Source organism: Eublepharis macularius, chromosome 1 (genome assembly GCF_028583425.1).
Source record: "Eublepharis macularius isolate TG4126 chromosome 1, MPM_Emac_v1.0, whole genome shotgun sequence".
In the NCBI taxonomy this organism is placed as follows: Eukaryota; Metazoa; Chordata; class Lepidosauria; order Squamata; family Eublepharidae; genus Eublepharis; species Eublepharis macularius.
The window spans coordinates 206,366,244-206,390,512 of record NC_072790.1 but is presented as its reverse complement, the minus strand read 5'-3'; the positions used below and the strand labels follow the sequence as shown (position 1 = coordinate 206,390,512).

Here is a 24,269-nt window from a genome sequence, read left to right as displayed (position 1 = left end):
TCTGCCTATTATCTTTTCTCTTGCTCCCAGCACCCCTCCGTCGTTTTCATTTTATTTTAGGCCATTCCGGCGTCGCTCCTCCGGATCCCCGCTTAGGGCCGTACGAGCGCGAAAGCAGCGACTCGGCCTTTTCATGGCAAGCCGGCTGCTCCTTCAGAGCGCAGGCGCTGCCTCCTCCTTGCTGCCGCAGCGCGCCTGGAGCGGGAGGAGTCGCGGGGCCGCCTTCGCTTCGGTCCCACCCACACAACCCCTCTTCCCGCATCCATCCCGAGCTCGGAAAGTAGCCGCAGCAGGAGGAGGAGGAGGAGGAGGAGAGAAGGCAGCTAGCTGCCTGCCTGCCCTCCCTCCTGCCCTGCCTGCGGAAGCGAAGCCGCGCTCTTCGCTCGCGAGGGCCCTTTACTGGCTGCCGCCAGCCTCCTCCTCTGCAGCGGTCGCCCTCGGCGAGCCAGGATGGCCGTTCCCTTGACCGACAGCGAGAAAAGGAAGCAGATCAGCGTGCGGGGCATCGCCGGGCTGGGCGATGTGGCCGAGATTCGGAAGAGCTTCAACCGGCATCTCCATTTCACGCTGGTCAAAGACAGGAACGTGGCCACCCCGCGGGATTATTACTTCGCTCTGGCGCACACCGTCAGAGATCACTTGGTGGGGCGCTGGATCCGGACGCAGCAGTATTACTACGAGAAGGACCCCAAGGTAAAAGGTGGCTCTGGGGCGGGCTCGCACCTCCTCTTTCCACCCCCCCCCCGGCCTCTCCCAGGGCATTCCCGGTCTCTTGTGTGCAAAGGCACGCCGGGCGGCCTTGCCAGCTGGAAATCCCCCCTCTGCTGGAGACGAGGTGTTGTTTTGCCAGCTGCCGGTTCCTCTGCAGGAAGACGGTGCGCCAGAAACCCACCGGAGCGTGGCGGGCAGGAATTCCCCGCGCTAGCCGAGTGCGGAGCAACAAACACCGGCGCAGTTGACACCGAAATCAGTGGCAGGTCCCACTCCCCGCGTGCTTTTTATGTTACTGTGGCTTTACATCCGCGGGGGTGATGGATGAGCTCAGCAGTTAGGATTGGCGTCTGTCAAGCCCTGGAATTTAGAGGAATGAGCGGCACAGGCCGAATGAAGCACTTAAAAGACTGTTACTATTCAGAAGGAGGAGGGGCAGCCCAATTACATTTTTCCCCTCCTTCAGGCGAATTAGAATTTTGCCGCTGGCTCCCTTGTGCCTTGTAATATGGCAAGCAGCATTTGCTGGGGTAGGCACAAGCCTAATTATCGCTGAAGGGGTAGACTGGGTTGAGCCACTTCAGGCTGCTGGACTCTTGCTTCTTTCCAGTGAAAAGCAAGAGAGCTTTCAATTTTGTGGTGTTTTGGACAGGCTTGATCTTCCAAATTTAAAAAGCAAGATCTGGGTCCAATAACATCTTAAAGACCAGCTAGATTTCTAAGGTATAAGCTTTTGAGAGCCAAAGCTCTGACAAAGGCGCTCAAAAGCTCATACCTTGGAATCTAGTTGGTCTTTAAGATGCTACTGGACCCAGATCTTATTCTTCAACTACAGACCCACCTGAAATTTCCACATTCAAAAAACGCTTTCAGCGCATCATAGAAAACTATCAAGCGGTGGAGGAGACTCATACAGAAATCTTAACCACTGGTTTATGTGGGGTGAACTTTTTTGCGTGGAAGAACGTTCTTTCATGTAAGACGCAACTGCAGTCCGAAGTGGTACAGTCATGACACAAATTTACCATTTCTTAGGGAACTAGGCCTAAATAATCAAGAGCTGACTGGAATGCTATTCTGTGGTTTTTGTTTTTGATGGATGTTATGTTGCTTGATCTGTGCCCTTGAAAGCCATTGGAGATCAGATGGTTTTCAGTTGCACACCCCAGTAACACCAGAGGATATCAAACTGCCCACAAACTGCTTGCTATGTTGCCTCTGTGTGCCTTGCCTAGAAGTGTAGGCTGTGTCTTTCTCACTCCAAGGCATTTATTTAGGCCCCTCTTTGATTTTATTGTTAGGCTGGCCTTTGAACAGAAGAGAGATGTTATGGGGGTCTATGTATATCACTTTTCCCTGGAAGTACTGGGAGGTTGTAGGAGATTTTGGTCTACACTGATTTAGTTGAAGTAAGGATGCTTGTGCTATGGAATAGAAATGTTTTGAAAGAAAATACGTTTCCTGACAACTGAACATTACCTTTGAAAGGCCTTGAAGTACCTGAGAGCATTTCATAAGGGGGGAAAAAGGATGGCCCTGCTCAGTTAGTGGATTCACTTAGTCAGTACTTCATGTCCAGAAGTAGCCACCTAATTGTCCCTTGGGAACAGGGCCAGAGTAAGACACTCTGAGGTACTAAACTATGCCTAGAAACCCCACAGTATCACCCCTCTCAGGTAATTTACTAATGTTCAGTCATTTTTTTGTATTTAAAGACCCCTCATAATTTGAGCCCCTAAACTGTAATTTACTTTGTTTGTATTAAATCCAGCTCTACTTTGGAAATTCACAGGCCAGGGGTAGAGATAATCATCTCTGTGGTTGGTCCTCAGCATCTGGTGGTTAAAGATACACTGTCTTTCATTGTGGATGTTTGGTCATTACGTGTGCTAGACACTGGTATATCTATTTGCCATGAATGTATCCACATTAAGTGTCCAGCACTGCATTTTGTGGCAAAGAATTCCAAAAATTATTGTGTTGTGTAAAGAGGAAGCATTATCTTCTTTTTGTCTTAAACCTACCTGGCCAAACAAGTTTATTAGGTGAGCCTGAATTTTAGTGTTCTGGAGAGAAAATGATTTCTCTCTGTTCATTCCTTCCATACCAGTAAGTTTTATTGCCCATTTCTTTGCTTTCTGCTCTACAGTAATAAGAATACAATTCACTGTTGACACATACCTCAAAGGTCCCTGCCATCTGTTATCACAGTAGCAGGCAATTCCAGAAGAACGAGAATACATAGCAGAAAAGAACCAGGGATGGAACAAGAATAATAAGGGACTATGTAAAAAATTGGTTCCATTCAGGGGCATTCTTGAATGAAGGGCAATCGAAGATACAATTAATTTATTGATTGAAGGGAGGGAGGTATATGGGAAACTGCAGATGAGCAGTAGGTACCAATATATATATAATTTGTATTGCAGGATATAGCACATTTGGAACAGTAACACACAAGCTTGCGTGCTCTTGTACTAATATAAATGAGTTCAAAACAAAATGTCCCTGTACAGTGTTTCTATGCAGAGTGACACGTTTCAAGGGCAGAGCTCCTGTTGATTGTTAAAGAGAAAAAGGTGCCCAAAGATGGGAAAAAATCAGATTCCTGCATCAAATTACTCATTTTCAATACAGAGTTTAGAAAGAAACCTTAAGACAACAACTCATGTCTTGAAATATGAATTTTATCTTCCATATACTACACCCCAAACCTACATTTTGTATCTAGCAGCTTTTGTGCCCTGCAAGTGAACAAAAATCTGCTTCATCATTATGGTCTTGAATGGTTTGAATGTATTGAAGTGTCAGTCTTTGCATTTTTTTTACTCGTACACTGATAGATCTCTTAATTGCATCTGTTATTGTATGACTGCTTATACATTACTTGTGTGTGTGTAAAATATATAACATGTCTAGCTCCCAGAAGAAATAAATGCTACCCTTGGGCATTGGATACATTTTGGGTTTTGCACTACAGAGAATTATTTTACATGTGAAAAAAATCGGGCAGTGAAGAAAATTAAACATCTTTATGGAATTATCATTTATGTAGCATTATCCATGTATGTGGCTCTCTACAGGTGACCACAGGTTCCTGCTTCAAAGAGCATTTAAGCTATGTTTTTAAAATGAAGAAGATGAGAGAGCAGAAGGAGTAAATAAAGGATAAAGATGAGCAAATACAGTGTGTACTTAGGCTTTCTTTCTGTTGGTCTGAGGGATAATAGGGGTGAAGAAGCTATGGGAAAAGAGGATTTTGACTGAGGAGGGAAGAGAGGAGTATCACCAAATAGGTGTTCTCAGAAGCTGCAGAGGAGAATAAGTGGTCAGAAGTGGTTAAGAGAGTAGGAGACTTTGGGTTGACCGTAGATGGTAGAGGTGATGAAGGGTAACTGCTTTCTGATTAAAGGAGGAACAGATTCTGAGGCAGCTGGAGTAGAGAAGGAAGGGGGTGAGGAGGTACCATAGTACTAGAAACAACCACTAGTGGAACCCCAGAGAAGAAGGAGGAGGTAGGAGCAAGGAAGGAAAGCTGAACTGTCCATACTGAAGCAGGGGCCACAGTATGAGTCCCACCTAACAATTGAGCAAGGAAAGAAGAGCTAACAGTGTTGGCTTTGTCTACTGACTCCCCCTGAGGCTTCGGCAGACCCTTTCCTTCTTCTACAAGCCCCAGCTGCTTACTATTATTAAAATGAGGCCTTTGCCTGATTTGCTTCTTTGGAGAAAGTGGCTGCAATGCACAATGAACACATTTGTACTGAGTTAGACCATTGGTCTATCAAGGCCAGTTTTGTCTGTTCTGAAAGACAGTAGATCCCCAAAGTCTCAGGTCAAGGTCATTTGCATCACTTACTACCTGATGCTTTTAACGATATACTGGGGCTTGAACCTGGGACCTCTTCTTATAAGTGGGTGAGTTTCTTGATGAGAGGCTGTATTTGGCCCCTGGATGTTCAGTTGCTTATTCTTAATGTACAACAGCTTGGCATCTGGTTATTTCTGCCATGCGAGGCTGGGTTTGGAGGAGGTGGGGAACTATCTGGAAGAGTTGAAAGCTTCCTTGCACCTTCTTTATGCCTTTTAACTGTCTTAGACTCCCGAAAGGTCACTAGAAAGGTTTTCAGCTTTCCTGCCAATATTAATTTCGAATGCATTAATGCATTTAGGTCTCTAATGCAGTACCTTTATCACTTACATATATAATTAACCCTCCAGGTAAAACTATTCTTCGAAATCTGCTGCTCTCAAAGCTGTTCCAACTTTGTCCATAGGTCAGGCTGTAATTTTTCCATCAGCAGCACAGAATGCAACAATCTAACTGATGGATGGATGAAGCCTGCCATCTAAGATGTATGAAAGAGCTCTGATAGGCTATGTCTCAGGTATCTAGGATAGATCCTTGTGGTACAGTTATACACCGTTTGGCATACCTAAGCACGTATGAAAATTGCAGAAAAGTGAAGTCACTGTGCCTCCACCTTTTCAGGAAAGATTTGTTAAGGGACATCAGGAATGAAAAGCCCAGCATTAATACATACTATGTTCTGGAGAACTATGTAGCTTTTCAGACACTTACTGGGCATTCCACAGTTGGAGGATTGTTGAGTGGGCATGTTTCTGTGTAAATCAGCATGTCCCTAATGCCTGCCTTCTGCAATGTGTAAGCTGCAGGAAAGTTTGGGGTATGTTCTGAGGTAACACTGAACTCATACAGGGGTCTGTTGGGAGTGATCAGGGCTGGGTTCACCTTAGAACACTCCTGCAAATCCTCTGTAATGCACTAGGGTTGCTTGATAGAAAAGCTTACTCAGCCATATGATTCCTCTTTGTTGCTTCTGATAATATGCAAAAGCATCTCTATGTTGTTTGAACTTGTAGTGGCTGCCTCCCACATTCAGGATGGGGTAGTGAGAATCAGTGTCCTAAAGTGATTACAGTAGAGCCAGTCACACATGGTAGCCTAACCTACCTCACAGAGTTGTTGTGGAGAAGAAGATAACAGTGTAAGCCACTTTGGGTCCCCATTGAGGGAAAGACGGTATAAATAAAGCCAGTAAATGAATAAATACTACCATGTCACAGGTATCATGTGATATATGTGAATTATTAATTTACCTTTAGCTAGTAAAGATTAAAAGTGGTAATTATGCTTATTCAATGTTATGCAGTAGGGGAGAGAATTCTTCATGCAGGTATCAAATCTGAAGGATTGTATTTCTGGAATCAGGAAGTTTGGGGATTTGAAATACTGTCAACAAGAAGAAAGCCTTTCTCAATTACGGAACAGCTCCTAAGATTCCATTCTTGGTAAACTCTGTTCATAATAGAGACATGTTATCTGAGAATAGATTCAGTGGAACAAAGCTATTAATATTTTTGAATTGGTGCTGCCTCTTATCAGAAGGGAACAAACATGCTACATCATTCCTCTTTCAAGAGTGGTGTCAGAAAAAAAGAGAGAAAGGAACGTATGGAACTTTCTCAAAACAAAATGAGCCAGAGCTCAAGGAAATTTATTGTAAAATTCCAGAGTGAGTAGCCATGTCAATCTGTTGCATTAAAGACAACAAAAGAGTCTTGTAGCATCTTAAAAACTTACACATTTATGATGCATAAGTCTGTGTTCTACCATTGAACTATGGTTTGAGCCCTTGGGGATTCTGTTACGTCATTTTGTACTCAACACTTATTTTTCAAACAAGAGTCAAGATTGAAGATGAAAATGTGCCCAGGGCTTTCGAGGATGTTATGCTGCCATCTTCTGTGCCCTCCGCACTTTTCTTCTGTCTTCATTCCCAGTTGGTCAGCCATATTATTGGTCTGTGGAATAAAAGATATTTCCTGGTTAATATAGGAACTGCACTGTACATTTCTTAATCATTTCCAGATCAACTTCTTGGCCTTCATGAATAGCTTTTGAAATGGTTGCCATTTAAATGAGGAGAGGGCAGTCTCTATATTTCTGCAAGCTGCTTAATTGTTTTGAAGAGCCTTGTAAAAGCTACTAGTCTTAAAATGGTGGCTTGATGGGTGCAGCCTGTCACAAAATGGTGGCTTGTGCTAAAATTACAGCATTTTAGAACAGGTATGCAGTTCTCAGATGGGGAAGCCTTTCCTCTGCTGTTTTCGCAAAATGAATTACCTCAAATAGTAACTTGCCTTGAATGGGGAAAACAGGCACTATGTTTTTCCTAGAAGAGGCAGATTGCAGCTTTGAAGCAGGGGGAAAGAGTTGATAGAATGCTCCCTTCCTGTCCAGAGTAAGGGTGCATGTGAAGGAGGAAGAGAAGCAGACAGGAAAGGGAGCTTGTGCTGTTGTTTTCCCATTGAGAGCAAAGGAGAATCTGGCTATGAGCTAGGGTTGCCAGGTTCCCTTACCCTCCTGGCAGGGTGGGGGAGATCATGCAACTTACCGTGAATATCTTCCTCATATGTGTGCAAGGTGCTTACTTGCTCCTGGTGCTAACGCGCCGACATCACTTCCAGGAGTAATGTCATCTCACCAGCTGTGGGAATGCTCCCATGCTTCACATGGGGCCGACTCTGAAAGATTAACCCCAAGCAAAGTGTGGGAGCATTCCCGCAGCCAATGCAATGACGTCATTCTGGGAAGCGATGTTGTCACGCCCCACTGGGAGCTCTCCCGCTGGCCTCCTGGGCCTGTTCCCCATGCCTTTCCCCCTTGTCGGCCAGGGGGGTGGGGGTAGAGGCAGAGGCTGGGAGTGGGCATCTCCCAGTCGCTGGGGGACTGGCAGCCCTAGTATGAGCCCTGTGTATCACAGAGGAAAACAGCTACTGCAGCAGCTTTAAAGGGAAGGAAAATAAGATTATAGCAGCACTAGAGGAGGAGCAGAGAGCTACTTCTAGTTGCTTCGGGAGAAATTGGTCACTCTTGAGTGACTTTTACCCATGATTGCCCACCCCTGATTTTTTACCCCTCTTGTTCCTGAATAGTCTTTTTTATGATACTTCCATATTAATTTATAGAGGATGGGCATGCAGCCTTAATCTGGATGTATAATGGCTTTGATATGGTTAAAAATATTGTACAAAAACGGGGGCTGATTCAGGCATCCTTTTAAACTAACTATAAAAGTACGTTCAAGATCAATAGAGAAGAAATGTGGTTTTAGTTCCTTCTGTTCTCCCAAATCTGTCTGTCTGTTGGAGCCAATGATGACTCATCTCTGTGCTTCTCTTCTTTCACTGTGTTTCTTTTACCTTTGACAATGAAGTTAGTTTAGCTTTGTTCTCCAGCCGCTCTGCAATCAGATATTATTTTGGTTTCTCAGGCTGTTATTTAAGAACAAGGTGACAGTGCTATAGACTGTGATGCCAAACTTTCAAGTGAAAAACACACAATAAAAATCAATTAAAAATTGAGAATAGCATCATTTCCATTCTGTTGATGATTAAAAACAGTTAAGATGGGTTTACTGTAGTGAATAACAGTAAGTATTGTCCAGTCTGGCCAGAAAGCCATCTGGATAGGCGATTGCTTGTTATAGCAGAGAACTGCCCCAAAATCAGGACTATCCCATAATAGGAGCCCAACACGTGTTATACATAAAACATTGTAACTTGGTTGTTTTAAGATGCACCAGTAGAACTTGTGCATTTGCTTTTATTTATATATAATATTTATATAAATATTTCAGCTAGAAAAGGTTTTGCAACTTTTTATTTTAAAAATCCTTATATCAACCGATGTGATCAGTTTGCAAAAAATTATCCTTTAAACATCATTAGCAAATGCTGTGTGCATGATCCATGTATATGATAGCAGAGAGCCTCACTCATTCTCAGCTCTCCATCTGTAATGCTGTTAGTGCCTTAAAGTGTAGTAGAAAAGATTACAAGATTTTCTGTCTGACGCATACTCTCTAAAGCACTAAATAAATACTATATATTATTAGCTTCATCAGCTAGGATCCAAAGGATCCTAGGATCAGCTAGCATCCAAAGAGCAACATTGCTCTTTAAAGGAATTTTAAAATTCTTTTCATGTGTGTGGCAACCAGCCCCCATGCTTTATTATAAACTACTTTTGAAAGGCTTACCTCCTTTGGCTGTGCTATGCTGCATTGCATGGGGCAGGGCTGGGGTAGTTATGGCCAAAACCTCAGTTCTAAAACTGTCTTCAGGCATGTAAAACTAGCAGAGTTGGACTATGTTTTATAAGTATACATCTTTATAACCATTTTTGCTTCCTGTTGCAATTGGAGTTTCTGCTAGAAGCATACAATACCTGTTGGTGCTGTGCAAAGAATCAGCATGTACATATTTTCGTGGAACTATTTCTTGGCACTTTGGGTGCTATTTAGCTACAACAGTGCAAGCAGATGCTTGTTCCACTTTGGTCAGCTTAGCAAAGTGTAAGTTTGTGCCAAGCAAGGGGGCAGAACAGAGAAGTTCTGACTCAACTTGTCTTTTAACAAGCTCCAAAGCCTCTGTTTTCTGTTGTCACATTGCACCAGCACTAACAAGTCAGGTTGCTCCAGTCAATGGCCTGTATAAGAGACCATGGACAAGCCTACTTTCTCTATATCCTTCAGAAATCTGTTGCTTGAGACAGCTGGGACATGTAAGGACTTGAAGTAAGGGCTTGGCCAGCAGTGTAAGTGTTCAGTATCGCAGCAGAGCAGAGGATATGGCCAGATTCCAGCACTGGAGCAAGAGGGTGATATGTACCCTTGGAGTGGTGCTGGGAAGTCAGGGTTGGCTCTTATGCTCCTCTATTGCAAACAGTTTACTTCAGAATAGTTCTATTAAAATCAGTAATAAAATTGCTGCAGTGCGTGGATTGTGGCAGTAGTGGACAGATAGTAGCTTTTGATTGCCCATCTGATTTCTCAAAGACACAAAGGGTCGAGCTAGTGCTAGTCCTGGCTGTTCTGCTGAATACGTGTCCGAGGAGTCTCCAGTTACCTTAACAGGTGCAGACCTTCTCTGAAGTATCTACGGGTGCACTAAGAAGCATGACTCCACTGAGTTTAGAAGAGTGTAGTACTGCATAGGGTTGCACTGTAAGAGTCATCTGTGGTTCCCAAGCGCCAAGGGAGGAAAGTCATGCTGCACCCTATACCGTCAGTAATGTCCAAATAAATTTTAGGGTAGGCACTCAGCATGTGATTTTTGTTTGTTTGTGTGATTTATACTAGTTGTCTGTGCTGGTGCCATTCTTCCCACATCCTCCCGCTATCTGACTTGGATCCAGATTAACTGTTTCCTGAGGCTCCCTCTCTTCTAGACCCTGAGGGTTATCAGCCAAGCTACTTGACTTTCTGACAAAAAAGCAAAGAGTGCCGGACACGAGAGACTGCAGAAGTGAGAGAACAGAGTTACCCAACCCCACCTGCCCCCTCCCACCATGCTCACCTGGCTCACGAGGGGGGGGGCAAGCACAGGGAGAAAGTGTCTACACAGACTCCTGTGCTTCCCTGTTGTGCCAGTAATGGAGAAGCTGCTGGACATGCTGAAGACGAGCTCAGTGGGAAATAGCTCATTTGGAGACGATTTCCACTGAGCTTGGCTGACAGATCAGCATTCAGCAGCTCCTCTATTGCTCCGGAAAATGACATCTTTTTTGGGAATTCTGCAAAGAATAGCGAAGTAACCGCTAGGATAAGCTGGCCCTAAAAAGACATCTTTTTTGGTATGACGGGGAGGCGCAGGAGTGCATATGTGCGAGGGAGGTAAGTACCCTGCCTGTCTCCCAGCCTCCTGCACCCTGCTTTAGCCCTAGGGGCCCCCGGCAACCCTAGATAAGATCCAGTCACTGCTGAGGTGCTCATATGGGGGCAGTTGCTGTTTTGTACCAATTACAACTCTGACCAGCATTTCTTCTGCATATCTGTGTACAAAAAAGGTGCACAAACAGAAATCTTGCAAAACTGGATTTAAAAACACAAGAAGAGCCTGGCTGGATCAGACCAAGCTTCATCTCCTTCAGTGTCTTAGTTGCAGCAAGCGTGTTGGGAGGGCAGTAGGCCACTCTTGCTCTTTGCCTCCAGCAGGTGGTATTCAGAGGTATTCTGCTTCTGCACATGGGGCTGTCACCGGTAATAGCAGTTCATGATACGTGGTAAATTGGCCAAGAGGCTACTTACATTTTCTTTTATGTTCTGCAAAAAACTGCCGTGTTCCCTGTATCACCTGAACGCATGCAGTGTGACTATTGGGAGAGATTAAATAATGAGAGATAGCTAATCCAGGAGATGTACATCCTGAAAGGTGCATAACGAATCCAGTGCAAGCAAACGGGGGTGGGGCGGGGGGAGTGAAGGTGGAACAAGAAACCACACAGAAGAAAAGCAGGGTAAACTGTTTGAGCTGTTCCTGCATTGGCTTGGAATGAAGTGAGCTGCTGAATAAGATGCTCATGCTAACTGTTCTGATTAGCAGCACATGCACACCAAGGTCATGGAAGGTTATTAAGGTCATCAGGAAGTGTAAAGTGCATCTGAGTAGCCATGAGAGGGTGAAAACAAATAATATTCCTCTCCTTGTCGATTGCTTTCGCCCCATTTGTCTTCAGTTGAAAGCTAGACTGGGAGCTAATAAATATTTTAAAATTCCATAAGTGGTCTAGATCCATCGATTTTATTTTTAAACCTCTCTGGGACTTGTGCTTACTTGCATGAGGACTCTTCTAAAACAAGTTGCGTTAAAAGAATGGCAGGGCTGGCACAGTTGAAGGCACTGAATACATTATTCCTGGCACCTAGTAGAAACTTGACCTTTTTTCTTTACGGTGAGAAATGCCTTAAGATTTTGATACAGAAAATTGGATGTTAGTGCCAAGGAATCTGCTTTTGTAGTCTTGTTGCTTTTCTAGCCTCGTGGATAAATGTCTGTTTCGTGACTCAGCAAGACCTATTTCAGCTCTGATCTTAAAACCTCCACCTGTGTCTCTGTGTATTTATCCTACTGGTTCATGAAAATATTCCTGGTTGATGGTTTTTTGGGGGGACAGAGGCCTTGAAACTCAATATTGTAGGACCTAGGAGACCCTGGCATTTGTTGCAACTCTGCAAGGATAATGTACTTGTCAGGCACTTTAGCAACCATTTGCAAGTTTTCCTGTTTTACACATTAGACAATGCAAAGCAGGAGGGAGGTGGAAGGTTTTCTAACCTTGCAGAACAATGGCAGGGGCTCGGTCTGGCAGCCCCCCCATCCCTCTGCTCCCCCAGACTTCAGAACCACAACAGGCATGGATTGTACAAATGGATCTCCTGTATGTTGTTAGGGAATAACTCTGGCAGCAAAAAGGCAGAGCGCAGGTGCCTCTTTTCCTCCACTGGGGTTGCGAGGAGAGAGGAAATTGGGCTCCGTGGACAACAGGCCCCTGGGCGCACGTTCTCAGAACTGTCCAAGGATTATTCCAGCAGTGGAGGGCTGCCTCACTGCTGCTGGTAGGTTCATGAAGGGAGGAGGGAATTGAACTTCCTTGGGGATTTGGGGGGCAGTTTCCCACTTGCTGTGCATCTTTTTCATGTGCCTATTTTGTGGTTTTCTTTCTTCTCAGACCCCTGCTGTTTCACAGAACCCCAGAGATGAAAATCCTGAGTGCTGGCAGTCCCTCTGCCAGAATTTCCCACCCAGGAAGATCAGTGTTGGCGGAGCTCACACACCCACACTGACCTCTTTGTTACCCCGCCAATCTCACTGTACCATCTGGTGCAACCTTTGTATTGGTCACTGCAGATCTTAGGGGTTCATTTTCAGTTGGTGTGTTGATCCAAGGGCTTATGTTTTCTAAAAATAAAAGTTCTGCGCTGAAATAACTCAGATTTTGCAGGCTATGCACATTATAAAGATTTGTATCATTTTTTCCCTTTATTTTGCATAATTTATCCTGCTTCTGCCAGTCGTGACTCTTGAAGTTGCAGCCCTGCCTCCTGATGACTGGCTTCTGGGATTTTGTTAGGCATTATTCCTGTGCTTTCCACCATAAGAAATGAAAGCTTTAGATTCTCAGGAAGCGGAGTCCTCTACCCAAAGACGTATTCTTCACTTTTTCTGTGCTTTTGCAGAATTGTGGAATACACAAGCAACCCTTCACTCTAGAATGAATATGTCTGTAACATTACCACTGTCTCAATTCACTGTATCTGAACTGTGGCAGTGTAGATCAGGGTGAGAATCTTTACATTGCCTTTCAGTCTAATTGCTCTTTTCTACAACCTTTCTTCTAGCGTATTTATTACTTGTCTTTGGAATTCTACATGGGCCGAACACTTCAGAACACAATGGTGAACCTGGGTTTGCAGAATGCCTGTGATGAAGCAATTTACCAGGTACGTTATCCCTTAAGGCTTTGTTTGACATTGCTGCTTGTGGATTCATTTGTTTTGTTCCTGCTCTAATGGTAAAACGATGGCAAAATGCCCAGGGATTTCTCATGTTGCAAGAGGTTAATTTAGGCCAAATATTAAGAAAAGTGTTGTAAGAAAAATTGGGCAGTGGAGCAACTTGTCAAAGGGGAGTCATGGAATCTTCACTGGAGATTGGCCCCTGATAGGTAGCTTCATCATTCATTGTGTGTGAGAAGGAATGTGGTTTGTCTGGGTCAAAAGAATTCACACACGTGTCACAGAAAATCTTAGTGATTATTGTTTTAAAAGTTAGCATCTGGCCTTCATGGTGTCTTGTGAACTGAAGAACATGATGTGTGTGTGTGTGTGTGTATTCTGATATCCAGTTCCAGCTGGTTTCTGAGCCTGCAGGCTATTGAGTAGGTCTATGGCAACCATCCAAAAGTAGCTGCATGGGAGCAGGAGGCAACAGAGCCAATTAAAAAAAAATCTAAGAGAGTTCCCAGACAGAAGCTAAATTGTTTGGGTATAATCCAAAGTCATGGTACTCTCCACTTTCGATGAGTCCGTCTGACCCTGGATGACTCAGTTAAGAGCCTAGGGGTTATACTGGATTCAGCACTGCTGCTAGAAAAGCAACTTAAGGAGCTGCAAACTCGCTCTAACCTGGAAGATGGCACCCTACCTTGACACGGCCAGTCTGGCCACCTGATCCATGCCATGGTAACATCGAAACTTGACTACTATAATGCGCTGTACATAGGCCTGCCCTCTAAGTTAACTTGGAGACTCCTGTTGGTGCAGGTTGCTGCAGCTTGATTATTATTGGGAGCTAGGAGGATCATGAATATTAATTCCATTCTGCAGTCACTTCATTGGCTACCTGTCAGCTACTGGGCACAGTTTAAGACAAGGCTTTTTTTGACCTGAAATGCTCCAGAATGGTGTTCTGGTACCTCTTTAAAATACCCACGTGGCTGGTGTCATGTGTGGGTATTTTTAAAATGGCCTGTTTTGGCCATTTTGGGGTAGGGTTCCCCCACTTGGTAGTGGCCCATTCCAGATCAACTCAGGCCTGATCCAGGCCGTTTGGGCCATTTTGGGCCCAATTCAGGCCCAAAACGGCCAGAGTTGGGCCCTAAACAGCCAGGTTTGGGCTGCTGCCGGGTCGGAGAATGCTCTCCCATGCATCAGCAGCCCGTTCCAGGCTGATCTGGTCCTTTTGGGGCCCATTTTGGCCCAATTTGGGCCGAAAATGGCCCAGATCAGGTCCTAAATGGCCTTATTTGGGCCACTGCCAGGCAGGAGAGTGCTCTCCTGTGCAGCAGCAGTCTGTGCAGATCCAGGCCATTTTGGGCTCATTTTGGTCCAATTTGGGCTCGAAATGGCCTGGATCTGGCCACTGCCAGGGCGGGGGAGTGCTGCGCTGCAGTGGAGCGGTCTTCTGCAGTGGAGTGGCCCGTTCTGGGCCAATTCAGGCCCGATACAAGCCAAATTTAGTCTTATACGGGCCCCTCCATGGAGCACAGGAGTGCTCTTGGGGCAGCCATGGCCTGCATGATGACGTCACTTCCCGGAAGTGATGTCATTGCACAGTCCCATGTAGTGAGAAGCGCGCCACCTCCTTCCAGGAATTGCCCCGGGTGAGAGTTTCCCCATCTCTCCAGAAAAAAACCCTGGTTTAAGGTACTAGCTATCACATACAAAGCTCTCTGTGGCCTTAGTCTGGCATATCTACAGAACTGCCTCTCCCCCTGTGTTCCACCATGGCAGCTTCGCTCATCTGTACAGGGCTTCTGCATGTGTCACCTTGCACATAGGCAAAATCAACGGCTGCCTGTACACATGCATTCTCTGTGGTGGCCCCTTCTTATGGACTGGTCTACCTGAAGAGGTCAGAAAAACTTCTCTCCTGGCTTTCCACAAACTATGTAAAATTGCATTATTCAAGAGGGATTTATATGCAGATAGGAGGGCTGTTCTGTAAGGGATTGGTCACAAAGAGATGCATCATTAAAGAGACAGAGACCATAGACTTTACTACAGTGTGCTACTATGTACTGTCTATTGCTTTAAGTATGATCCTACTGAGTAGTTCTATATTGTTCAGTATTTTAGTCTTAGAACTGTTAATGCCCTGTTCAGCATTTCTTCAACTTTGTGTATTGTATTTCCATTTAGTCATTGTGATTAAAAGGTATTACAATAGACCACTTTCCCATACATTTCCTCTTTTAAAGGCTTCTAAACTAGCATTCATGCCTGATCTGTGGCAGTGAATTCCATGATTTTATTAGTACTTTCCACTAAACTCACCAATACATTCATCCATTAGGCTCTGCCAGGCTTCCCTTCCTGCAACGTGCAGCTTCCATGTGCCAAACAAAAGCACCAATCAAATTTTGCCATTTTGTAAAAACAAAAGAAAATAAAAGTGGTAGTCCTACGTTCATAGAACATTTGTACTTTTGTAAAAAATTTCATGCCAGAGGCCACTCAACCATATCAAATGCCTTCTCAGTGTCTATAAAAAGTAAGGATTTCGGGACTTCATGTTATGTTGCACTGTCAATTATATTAATCATTCTCTTATATTATATTACAATAACCTACATGATCACCATAAATATTTGACAAAGGGAGCTTTGACTCTCAAAAGCTTATACCCTGGAAATCTTGTTGGTCTTTAAGGTGCTACTGGACTCAAATCTGTCTCAGCATGGTTACTGTTATTGATTTTTTCTTAATACTAGTACTTGTGCTAGAATTCTATAGTCCATGTTAGACAGTAATATAGGCTTAATAGATCCCATACATGATCGATTGTTACCTTTCTTATGTTTTAAGATGAATTCAGGGTTTTAGAATAGAATTATTCTACATGCTTTTGTTAATTACAGCTGTTAATATGGGGGCAGATTGAAAAGTTTTGGCACTGAAGCTATTTAGGCCTAGAGCATTGTTATTTGTTCCAAGACTTCCGGAGTACTAATTGGTCCATTAAGTTTCTTCTTGTTTTCCTGTGCCAACTGGAAGAATTTGCTATTAATTTCATTCTTTCTTTTAGCCTAGTGCCATCTTTACACGTAGCTAGAGAAATTATATTACTTGTTTTAACTAAACAACCTGTTCAATAAAATCTTATCTTAATTATTCCAAAGATTATTTTTATCCAAGATGAAGGCAAATTTCTGATTTAGGGTGAAATGCATATTTGTAAAGTATGAAAGGCAATGGTTTCTTTGTGTTCTTATATGAATGGTTTGGACAATTGATAGTTACAGTTATTGCCTAATCATATACTTATAGCAGAAAATGCTTTTGTGCTTCTCTTTGCATGTTTTCTCTGTTTGGGTAAAGGTAAGAATTTAAGTATTTGAGATTTTAATTAACTGATATTAACCATATTTGCAGACTATTATCAGCATGTGATCTCCTGGCACTATAGCGTAGTTTCTAGAGTTGCCAGGTCCAGCCTGCGAAATTCCTGGAGATTTTGGGGTGGAGCCTGGAGTTTGGGGAGGGGAGGGGAGGGTCTCAGAATGGTATCATGTCTTAGAGTTCACCCTCCCAAGCAGCCATTTTCTTCAGGTAAACTGATCTCTGTCACCTGGAGATCAGTTATAATTCCGGGGGATCTCCAGCTACTACCTGGAGGTTGAAAAGAAAACAAGGGGCGACCCCAGGTCGAAACTGAGAAAACCAACAAACCGGGGAACCACAATTCTAGAAATTAATTATATATATTTTTTCAAAGTGCAAGGTGCAAAAGTGCTAAATAAGTTTAACATGCATCATAAATACATTTACAAAATACAAAGTCCGTCCAATAGAACATCAAAATCGTCACAATTTCAAAATCTCAAAGTCCATCCATTTATAAACTGAATCTTCACCGTCCGGAATATGTTTGAAACTTTTAAAGTGCAAATGCTGGGTACAATGAAAAAAGCCGGTGGGAGGGGAGACTTGTGCAAGTTGTTTGTTCTTTCACGGTCTAGAGTAGGAATAATTATTTAATAGACGCCGACGGGAGTTTCTCACATATGGAATTTGTTTTTCCAGTAACATCTTAGTGTTTCCAGTTCAGCACTAAAGTGGTGGTCCCAATTTTTATTTATTTATAACAAAATTTCTAGCATGGTTTTCAAAAGGGATCCAAGGAGGCTTACAAAAACAGTAACAACCAAAATGATTTAAAAAACCTAAAAGAGATTAAAACACATAAACATGTCACCCCAAAACTGACTTTAGTCAGTGGTGCAAACTCGTCCTTTTTCTGTCTCCCTCTTTTTTATGTAAGCCTTTTGTTCTTTAATACCCTTTGCTGTTTGTTCTTGTCACTGGAGATCAGAATATATTAATGGAAAGCCCAGTTAATTTTTACAGCCTTCTTGAGTTTCAGTCCAACCTGCCCGAGTTGTTTATTTTAATATTTATTGCTGAAAGTAGTATGATTCATGAATTCCAGTCCCTTCAGCATAGCTTCCAGTCCTTTCAGCATATTTTTGCCCTGGACAGTTATCTTATAAGAGTCTGGAAAACTCACATACGGCTAAGGTCATGAAGATGTAGACCATTCTTGCAGGACAGGCAGTAAAGAGAGGCAGTTTTATTTGGGTGATGTTCAAGTGTAAGATGTTCATTATGGAAAAAACAAAGGTAAGTATTTCCATGGACTATGAAGTTTCATACTAATTATGAGAAATGTCAGTATGAAACTTTACATAGCTGGATGGAGCAATGGCAATAAACAGTTGATTCTGTAACAACTAGCAAATACTGCTGAAAAATATCCGGAGATAACAGGAGTGATAATCAAATTATGTAAGCAGTGCAGACTCTGTTTCAAAATGGCACTCTTCATTTGTGCAACATCCATACACACATTGCATGTTAATATGGGATATACCTGGATCAGTGTCTGGGTATTCATCCCTCTAAGCTGGGAAACACCAAATGGTACAAGTCTTACAGAATAATACATGTTATACAGGGGTTTTTTTTCTTGTTGCAGTTTTATCCGGAATGGTGTAATGGATAGACTGGGAAGATCCGTTCAAATCCCAACTCACACACATATACGCATGCACCCCAGTTTACTGGGTGATCTAGACATAGTTATTCAGTGTAACCAAGATCACAAGGGTTACTGTTTCCCGAGTCTCTTGGAATCTCCTCGTTACTTAGCCGGCCTCCGAAAAGTAAACAGGGACAAGGAAAGTTCTTAAATCTCCTATAATAATGAAGCGTTAGCTAGTTTTGGTGTGTCTGATTTTGTGTGTACGTGTTTAAATCTATTATATCTCTGAAAGGTGATATAACAGGGCTTTTTTGTGGCGATACTCACCAGTACTACTGAGTACTGACACCTTTTAAGGGAGCTCTCCTAAGTCCTGATGGGGGAATTGGTGGAAATTGGTGCAACCTTGTATATGAGTAGCAGCTTCTCTTTTTTAATGTATGGAAAAGGTATGGGCCTAACTTAACAATTCCAGAAACAAAAACTTACAATTCATTGGTAGAAATCATTTAATATTTTCATTCCCTGTGGCACAAACTCAGAGTAGCAAAGTAGTCTTGGTAAATAAGCAGGAGTGCCTACTCTGCATTGTATTGGAACTTTTGTATTGGAATTATGAAATTGTGTATTTTAGGTTTTATTTTGTATCGTTGTTTTAATTTATTGTACCACTATATAATGTAGTAAACCACCCTGAGGCCACTCGTGGGGAGGGCAGGTGAGAAATCTAATAAATTAAATTGTCATCACCACCATTAAAAGTCTCTTGCTGATTAATCAGCTGTAGCTCTAGTGTCATCCTAAACAGAGTGACGGCCTTCTAAATGCACCACAAATGAACTTAGAAAGGTGTAACTCAGCTTAGAATGATACATTAAATCCTGTTTAAATATCTTGATTTACATAGATTCAGCTCTAATAAAAAGGCAGTATTTTCAACCGGCCAGTATGATTTTTATTAGCGTACAATACAGTCTTCATTAGGGGAATTTTTCAGGAATTAACTCTTTTTGGTGCTCTACTAGGTAGAGAAAGGAACAGTAATAGTGTGCTTTGTTTGCTTTTCACAATAGCTTGGGTTGGACCTGGAAGAGCTGGAAGAAATTGAAGAAGATGCTGGCCTTGGCAATGGAGGTCTTGGGCGTCTAGCTGGTGAGTGGCGATTTTTGACAAGAAGGCAGTGCTATTTTGCTGTTCAAAAGGGTCAGAGTGTTGCAATATGCAGGGGCGACATTCAGAGAAAATTAAGTACTCCTAAGACCTGCTGATACCATTATGTACTCAGGTGTATGTTTATGTCAATCTGATTTTATTGGAACTCAGGCAGGCTGAGTTCTCGTAGATCTGATGTAGTTGCAAAATATATGAGTTACAGACTGAAAAATGCTTGGTTTAAAACTCATCCCAAGCCAAACTCACTAGGTGTCCCCTGCTTCCATTCCTCATCTGCAATCCTGAATTACTAAATTATTTGCGTCGTGCTTTTCATATTTTTAATCAACTACCTATCAGCATAATGGGCTGATTTTTATTCAGTAGAAAGGTGAAATACAAATGTTCTTCAAAGCTCTAGGTCTTGAATCTTTGAGATGCCTTATACGAATGCGAAGTATAATTATTTGGTATTATAATTACGACGGTTTGGCACCTAAGGCAAGTTATTATCTCTCAGCCCAGTTTACAAAGCAGTTATGAAATCCATATTTCAGTCTGTTGAAAAGCCTCGTTGAAATTATGACTATATGCAGAAAAGTTACTTTTTAAATTCATGGTCTCTCATGCTTTAAACACACTTTAGATTTGGTTGAGCATATAGAAGGTGCCTTTGTTTCTTTCTCAACAGAGGAAGAACCATTGGGATGTTTTAACAAACTCTGAAGTCACCGTGATACTGTTCTGTTGCCAAAGCTGTGCACTGGCCTTAAAAAGTACCATGTAAAGGGTCCTTCAAGGGCTTTGGAAAAAACAAACAACCAGTTTTTCCCCACAGCTCTTTTTGTGCTTGAATTACTGCTGCCTAGGAGGATCCTCCAAAGAGAGAAACCCAGGCTGGGTATCGCCCTGCCTTGCCCTTCTGCCTTCTGAAACTCTGCAGGGCTTGGCCACAAACAGACCAGTAGATCTTGGAAAGCAGGAGCCAGGATTTGGAGAGTTTGTGGGAGAGGGAGGGCTATGGCCAAATGGTAAACTTTTTTGCTTTTTAGACTAAAATTAGTATTAGATTTGATATGTACAGATAGGAAAGCTGTATAAATCTGTTGTAACAAAACAACGAAGAGTCCTTTGGCATGTTAAAGACAGCCTCAATTATTTACTAAAACAGCCTTATTCATTCATTCTTTACTGTGGGGAACTTTGTACACTAGGCTTAGGAATCCTTGACAGCCCCTTCTCTTCCCTGCAGACACAGATTCCGGAGTTCTGTGGGAGAAACCATGAGAGTTACGTATACTGGTCTGAAACCAGGATTTGTGATGGATTTGTGATGCTTTAATACATACCTACTTTAATATGAAGTTTACTGAAATATCCAATTGTGCTCAAACTGGATTTCCACAAAGTGGAATCTATTTTCTGCCGGTGCAACCTTGACCTGGTACCATGTTTTCTTTCTGCTTTTTAAACACAAGCACAAAGGGTCACATGGGTAATAGCTACTTTAAAAAAAAATCTTCTTAACTGCCTGCTAATGAAAATTTGGTTCATTGCCATTTTAGCTTGCTTTCTAGACTCTATGGCAACACTAGGACTTGCAGCCTACGGCTATGGCATCCGCTACGAATTTGGCATTTTTAATCAGAAGATTGCTGATGGCTGGCAGGTACGTTGGTGAGAGAACTGTAATAATTCTTTTTGACTATGTTTCTGGCTTGGATTTCATTTGCTCCTAGAGATACCGTGTTCAGGAGAGGGCTGTGAAAGTAGACATTTTGCCATTGTGTTAGAAGCTGTCCAGACACTTTTTCAGAAAGATGCCTTGTTATTCCATCCCTCTCTGCTAACTGGTGCCTGAGGGGGATGCAGTGGAACAAACTGTGAGAACATTTGGTAGAACCTGTGCCAGCCAAGCTTGGAACTCTACAAACTTGGCTAATGACAGAGATTATACAGGCAGTGCCCATTTAGAGACCGCAGACCTGAGAAGATCATACGGCCATGTTACGCTGATTCAAACCATTGGTCCATCTAGCTCAGGACTAACTGTTCCAACTGGCATTTCTCTTAAGTCCAGAGATCTTTTCCTGCCCCACTACCTAAGGCCCTTTGAAGTGGAGATGTGTTTGGGACTAAATCTGGAGCTTTCTGTATACAAAGCTGCCCAGTGGGTAGGCAGAACAGAGTACTAGGAAAGATAAGCCTATAAGGTATGTAGCCAGTGTGGGTCATTTAGTTTGCCAGGAAATGCTGAAACTGCCCTTTCTAAACAACAAAACAAAACATCCACTGCTTAGAGTTTTTTTTTCTCAACAGATGGCTTGAAAGCCATACAGAGCATCTGCAACTGGCTAAGGTTACCAATTTGTAACATGGGCACCAAACATGTCTCTTATTGTAGGAGGATTTTAAAGAGAGTTGAGGCAGTCACAGCTTCCTCCACCCATCTGTTCTACAGTTCACCACTCCCCCCATCCAAGTGTGTCACACACCTATGAGAGAAGGGCAGTGAACTGCAGAGAGGAATGGGCGAGAGGAGTCACAGCTGAATGAGGAGTTCAAAAGACTGTGCCTGCTATCTAGGATGCAGTTTGAACTCAGTTGTAGGCCCGTTTGAGCCTGGGCCTGCTTTCCAGCCATTACCCTGCCCTTCCCCTTTCTCTGTATTCCAATTCTGGCTGCCATGTTTTCTTATGATATGGTGTGAGATACAGATAGGATGGCTGTTGTGATTTGGGGAATTTAAATGTCATATGAGGAGGAAACTCCATGATGGCACCCCCATGGTGTGCTCTCACTATGCAAAGCAGCTTACCCTCTGAGTTGCTGCTATTGTGTGAAAAGCATGGGTACCCTCTTTGGATGTTCTTGGGAGCCACTGGTGGTGACTCTCCATGCAGGGGAGTTACAAGGATTAGAATCCAGGTTATAAAACTCCTATGATAGAAGTTAGCCACACTTTTTTATTACTGTTGACTGGTAAAGGGGCGGGGGAAGCACTCTAGCTTTTGCAGGACTGGAAACCCTTTATGTTAAGGGAACATTAACTAAAGAACATTCTGTCTCTTCCCTTTTTTTAAGGTGGAAGAAGCTGATGATTGGCTCCGTTATGGCAATCCTTGGGAAAAAGCTCGCCCAGAGTACATGCTCCCTGTACACTTCTATGGCCGAGTGGAACACACTCCAGAGGGCATTAAATGGGTGGAAACTCAGGTGCAGTATCATGAAGTTCTTTAGGCAAAGACACAAATCAGGACGAAAACACACACATAAGAGCTAGCATAATGCAGTGTAGTTGAGAGGATTGAAGATGTCGACATTGAACACCCACCTTCACTGAAATGTATTACAGCAATCCTAATTCTAGTGACTAATAAATAAACATCATAACAGGGTTCAAAGTGTGGGTCATGCAAGAAATTCTCTGGCACGATCAGCCTTTCTACAGGAACCAAGAAATATTTAGGACATGCTTCTGCCCTCTCCCACTCCCTGTCAGCTTGTCTCTTGAATATACTTTTTTCTTGTGTGTAATTAAATTATCACCTTTTCCAAAGAGACATAATTAAGCCTGGAGTATGACGCACTGAACAACAGCACATGGTGAAAAAAATGGTATTGTGTGGGCAGAGAGACACAGGGGGGTTCGGCTACCTTGACTGCCTTCTGTGCAAGTTCATTGCTAGTGGAAGAGAACTGGCTCAAGAACACAACAAGGCCTCTAAAGCCAGACTTGGATAATTCTTCATTTTCTGTCCTCAGAAGAACCCATCTTACAACTTTTTTTAAACAACCCCAGCTCGAATGTACAAAACAGATGAGATTCTGAAAGATCCATGAATGGATCTTCTTGTAATCTTTTAATATTGTGTTACAAATGACCCCAGTATGAATCAGGATTGTGCAAGAAGGGTGAAAGTGTTTACTCTTCCATATCCATAGGCTTGCTAATCAAACCTAACACATGCATCACATGCAGTTATAGCTCTTTAAAGAAAAAAGATGGCTATCTTCATTTTTTTCCTTTAAAGGGCTAATAATAATGTGAACAGTCTGGTTTTGATTAGCAAAACCCTGGAGGGGTGGAAGATAACCCCCCTTTATCCTTCTCATGCAGCCCTTATCTGAACTGGGGTCCTGTGTGGCTATAATTTAAAAGATGCAGGACATCCGCACCTTCCATTGCATCTAGTTTAACTTACAGTGCAATCCTAAGAGTTTCTCCAGTCTAAGCCTACTGATTTCAATGGGCTTAGACTAGAGTAATTCTTCTTAGGATTGCAGTGTTAGTGTCCTGTGACACCTTCAAGACTGACTAAATTCTTCCAATGTGAGGATTAGGAAATGAGAGAGATGTTTATTACTATTATTCATCAAGAAAGAAGTCCACTTTACAATAACAGATGATGAAGACATCAAAAGGCTCTCTAAACTGGATCTTAAAGTGCAGAGAATAATGCTTCCTCAAATATGCTATGCCCATATGTATTCACTTATTTTTGCCAAATCATATTTGGGGCAATCCTACCTGCTGCATGTTGCATGATTTGATCATTTCCATATATTCAGGGGTCACAGAATTCCATATAATTGTGCAGACCAATTTATGTAACCTGTCTTGAACACTGGGAAAAGTGATGTACAGATTTTTAAATGAATAAATACATTTGTTCCCCGGCAGGTTATGAGTTCCTTACCTACACGATTGGGTTGTACCCTTGAGAAATTCAGGCAGGGGGAGGTAGACTGAGGTAGCAGCCATTCTTTGATAGAGAATAATTCAAAAGGAACTTTTCCCCCTGATGTTTAGAAGGATACATAACTGGATTGTGAAGTTTGGTTACATTGGTTGGTTCCTGTTTTTCCAGGTTTCTCTGAGCAGTGTTCTAGCCTTATAATCCTGTAAAATAGATCAAACTCTGACATGGGGACTTGCCCAAAGCTGCCCTGTGTTATCTTGGATGAGTGGGTATTTGAATCCGGGCTCCTACATCAAAACTCAATATTAGCCAAAACCCAGTATTGCATCAAACTATCTTTCTCAATATATATGT

General features: G+C 42.8%; 1 protein-coding gene across 2 annotated transcripts in view; it reads left to right on the top strand.

Moving 5' to 3' along the window:
* The first annotated feature begins 280 nt into the window (after positions 1-280).
* PYGB (glycogen phosphorylase B) overlaps positions 281-24,269 on the top strand; it is a 50,912-nt gene continuing 26,923 nt past the window's right edge. For both annotated transcript variants that reach the window (XM_054985405.1, XM_054985397.1), the window contains exons 1-5: positions 281-693; positions 12,918-13,019; positions 19,134-19,212; positions 20,778-20,881; positions 22,297-22,428. In XM_054985405.1, coding sequence (XP_054841380.1) covers positions 451-693; positions 12,918-13,019; positions 19,134-19,212; positions 20,778-20,881; positions 22,297-22,428 — 660 coding nt within the window. In that variant the 5' untranslated portion in view covers positions 281-450. The remainder of the gene's footprint in view (positions 694-12,917; positions 13,020-19,133; positions 19,213-20,777; positions 20,882-22,296; positions 22,429-24,269) is intronic.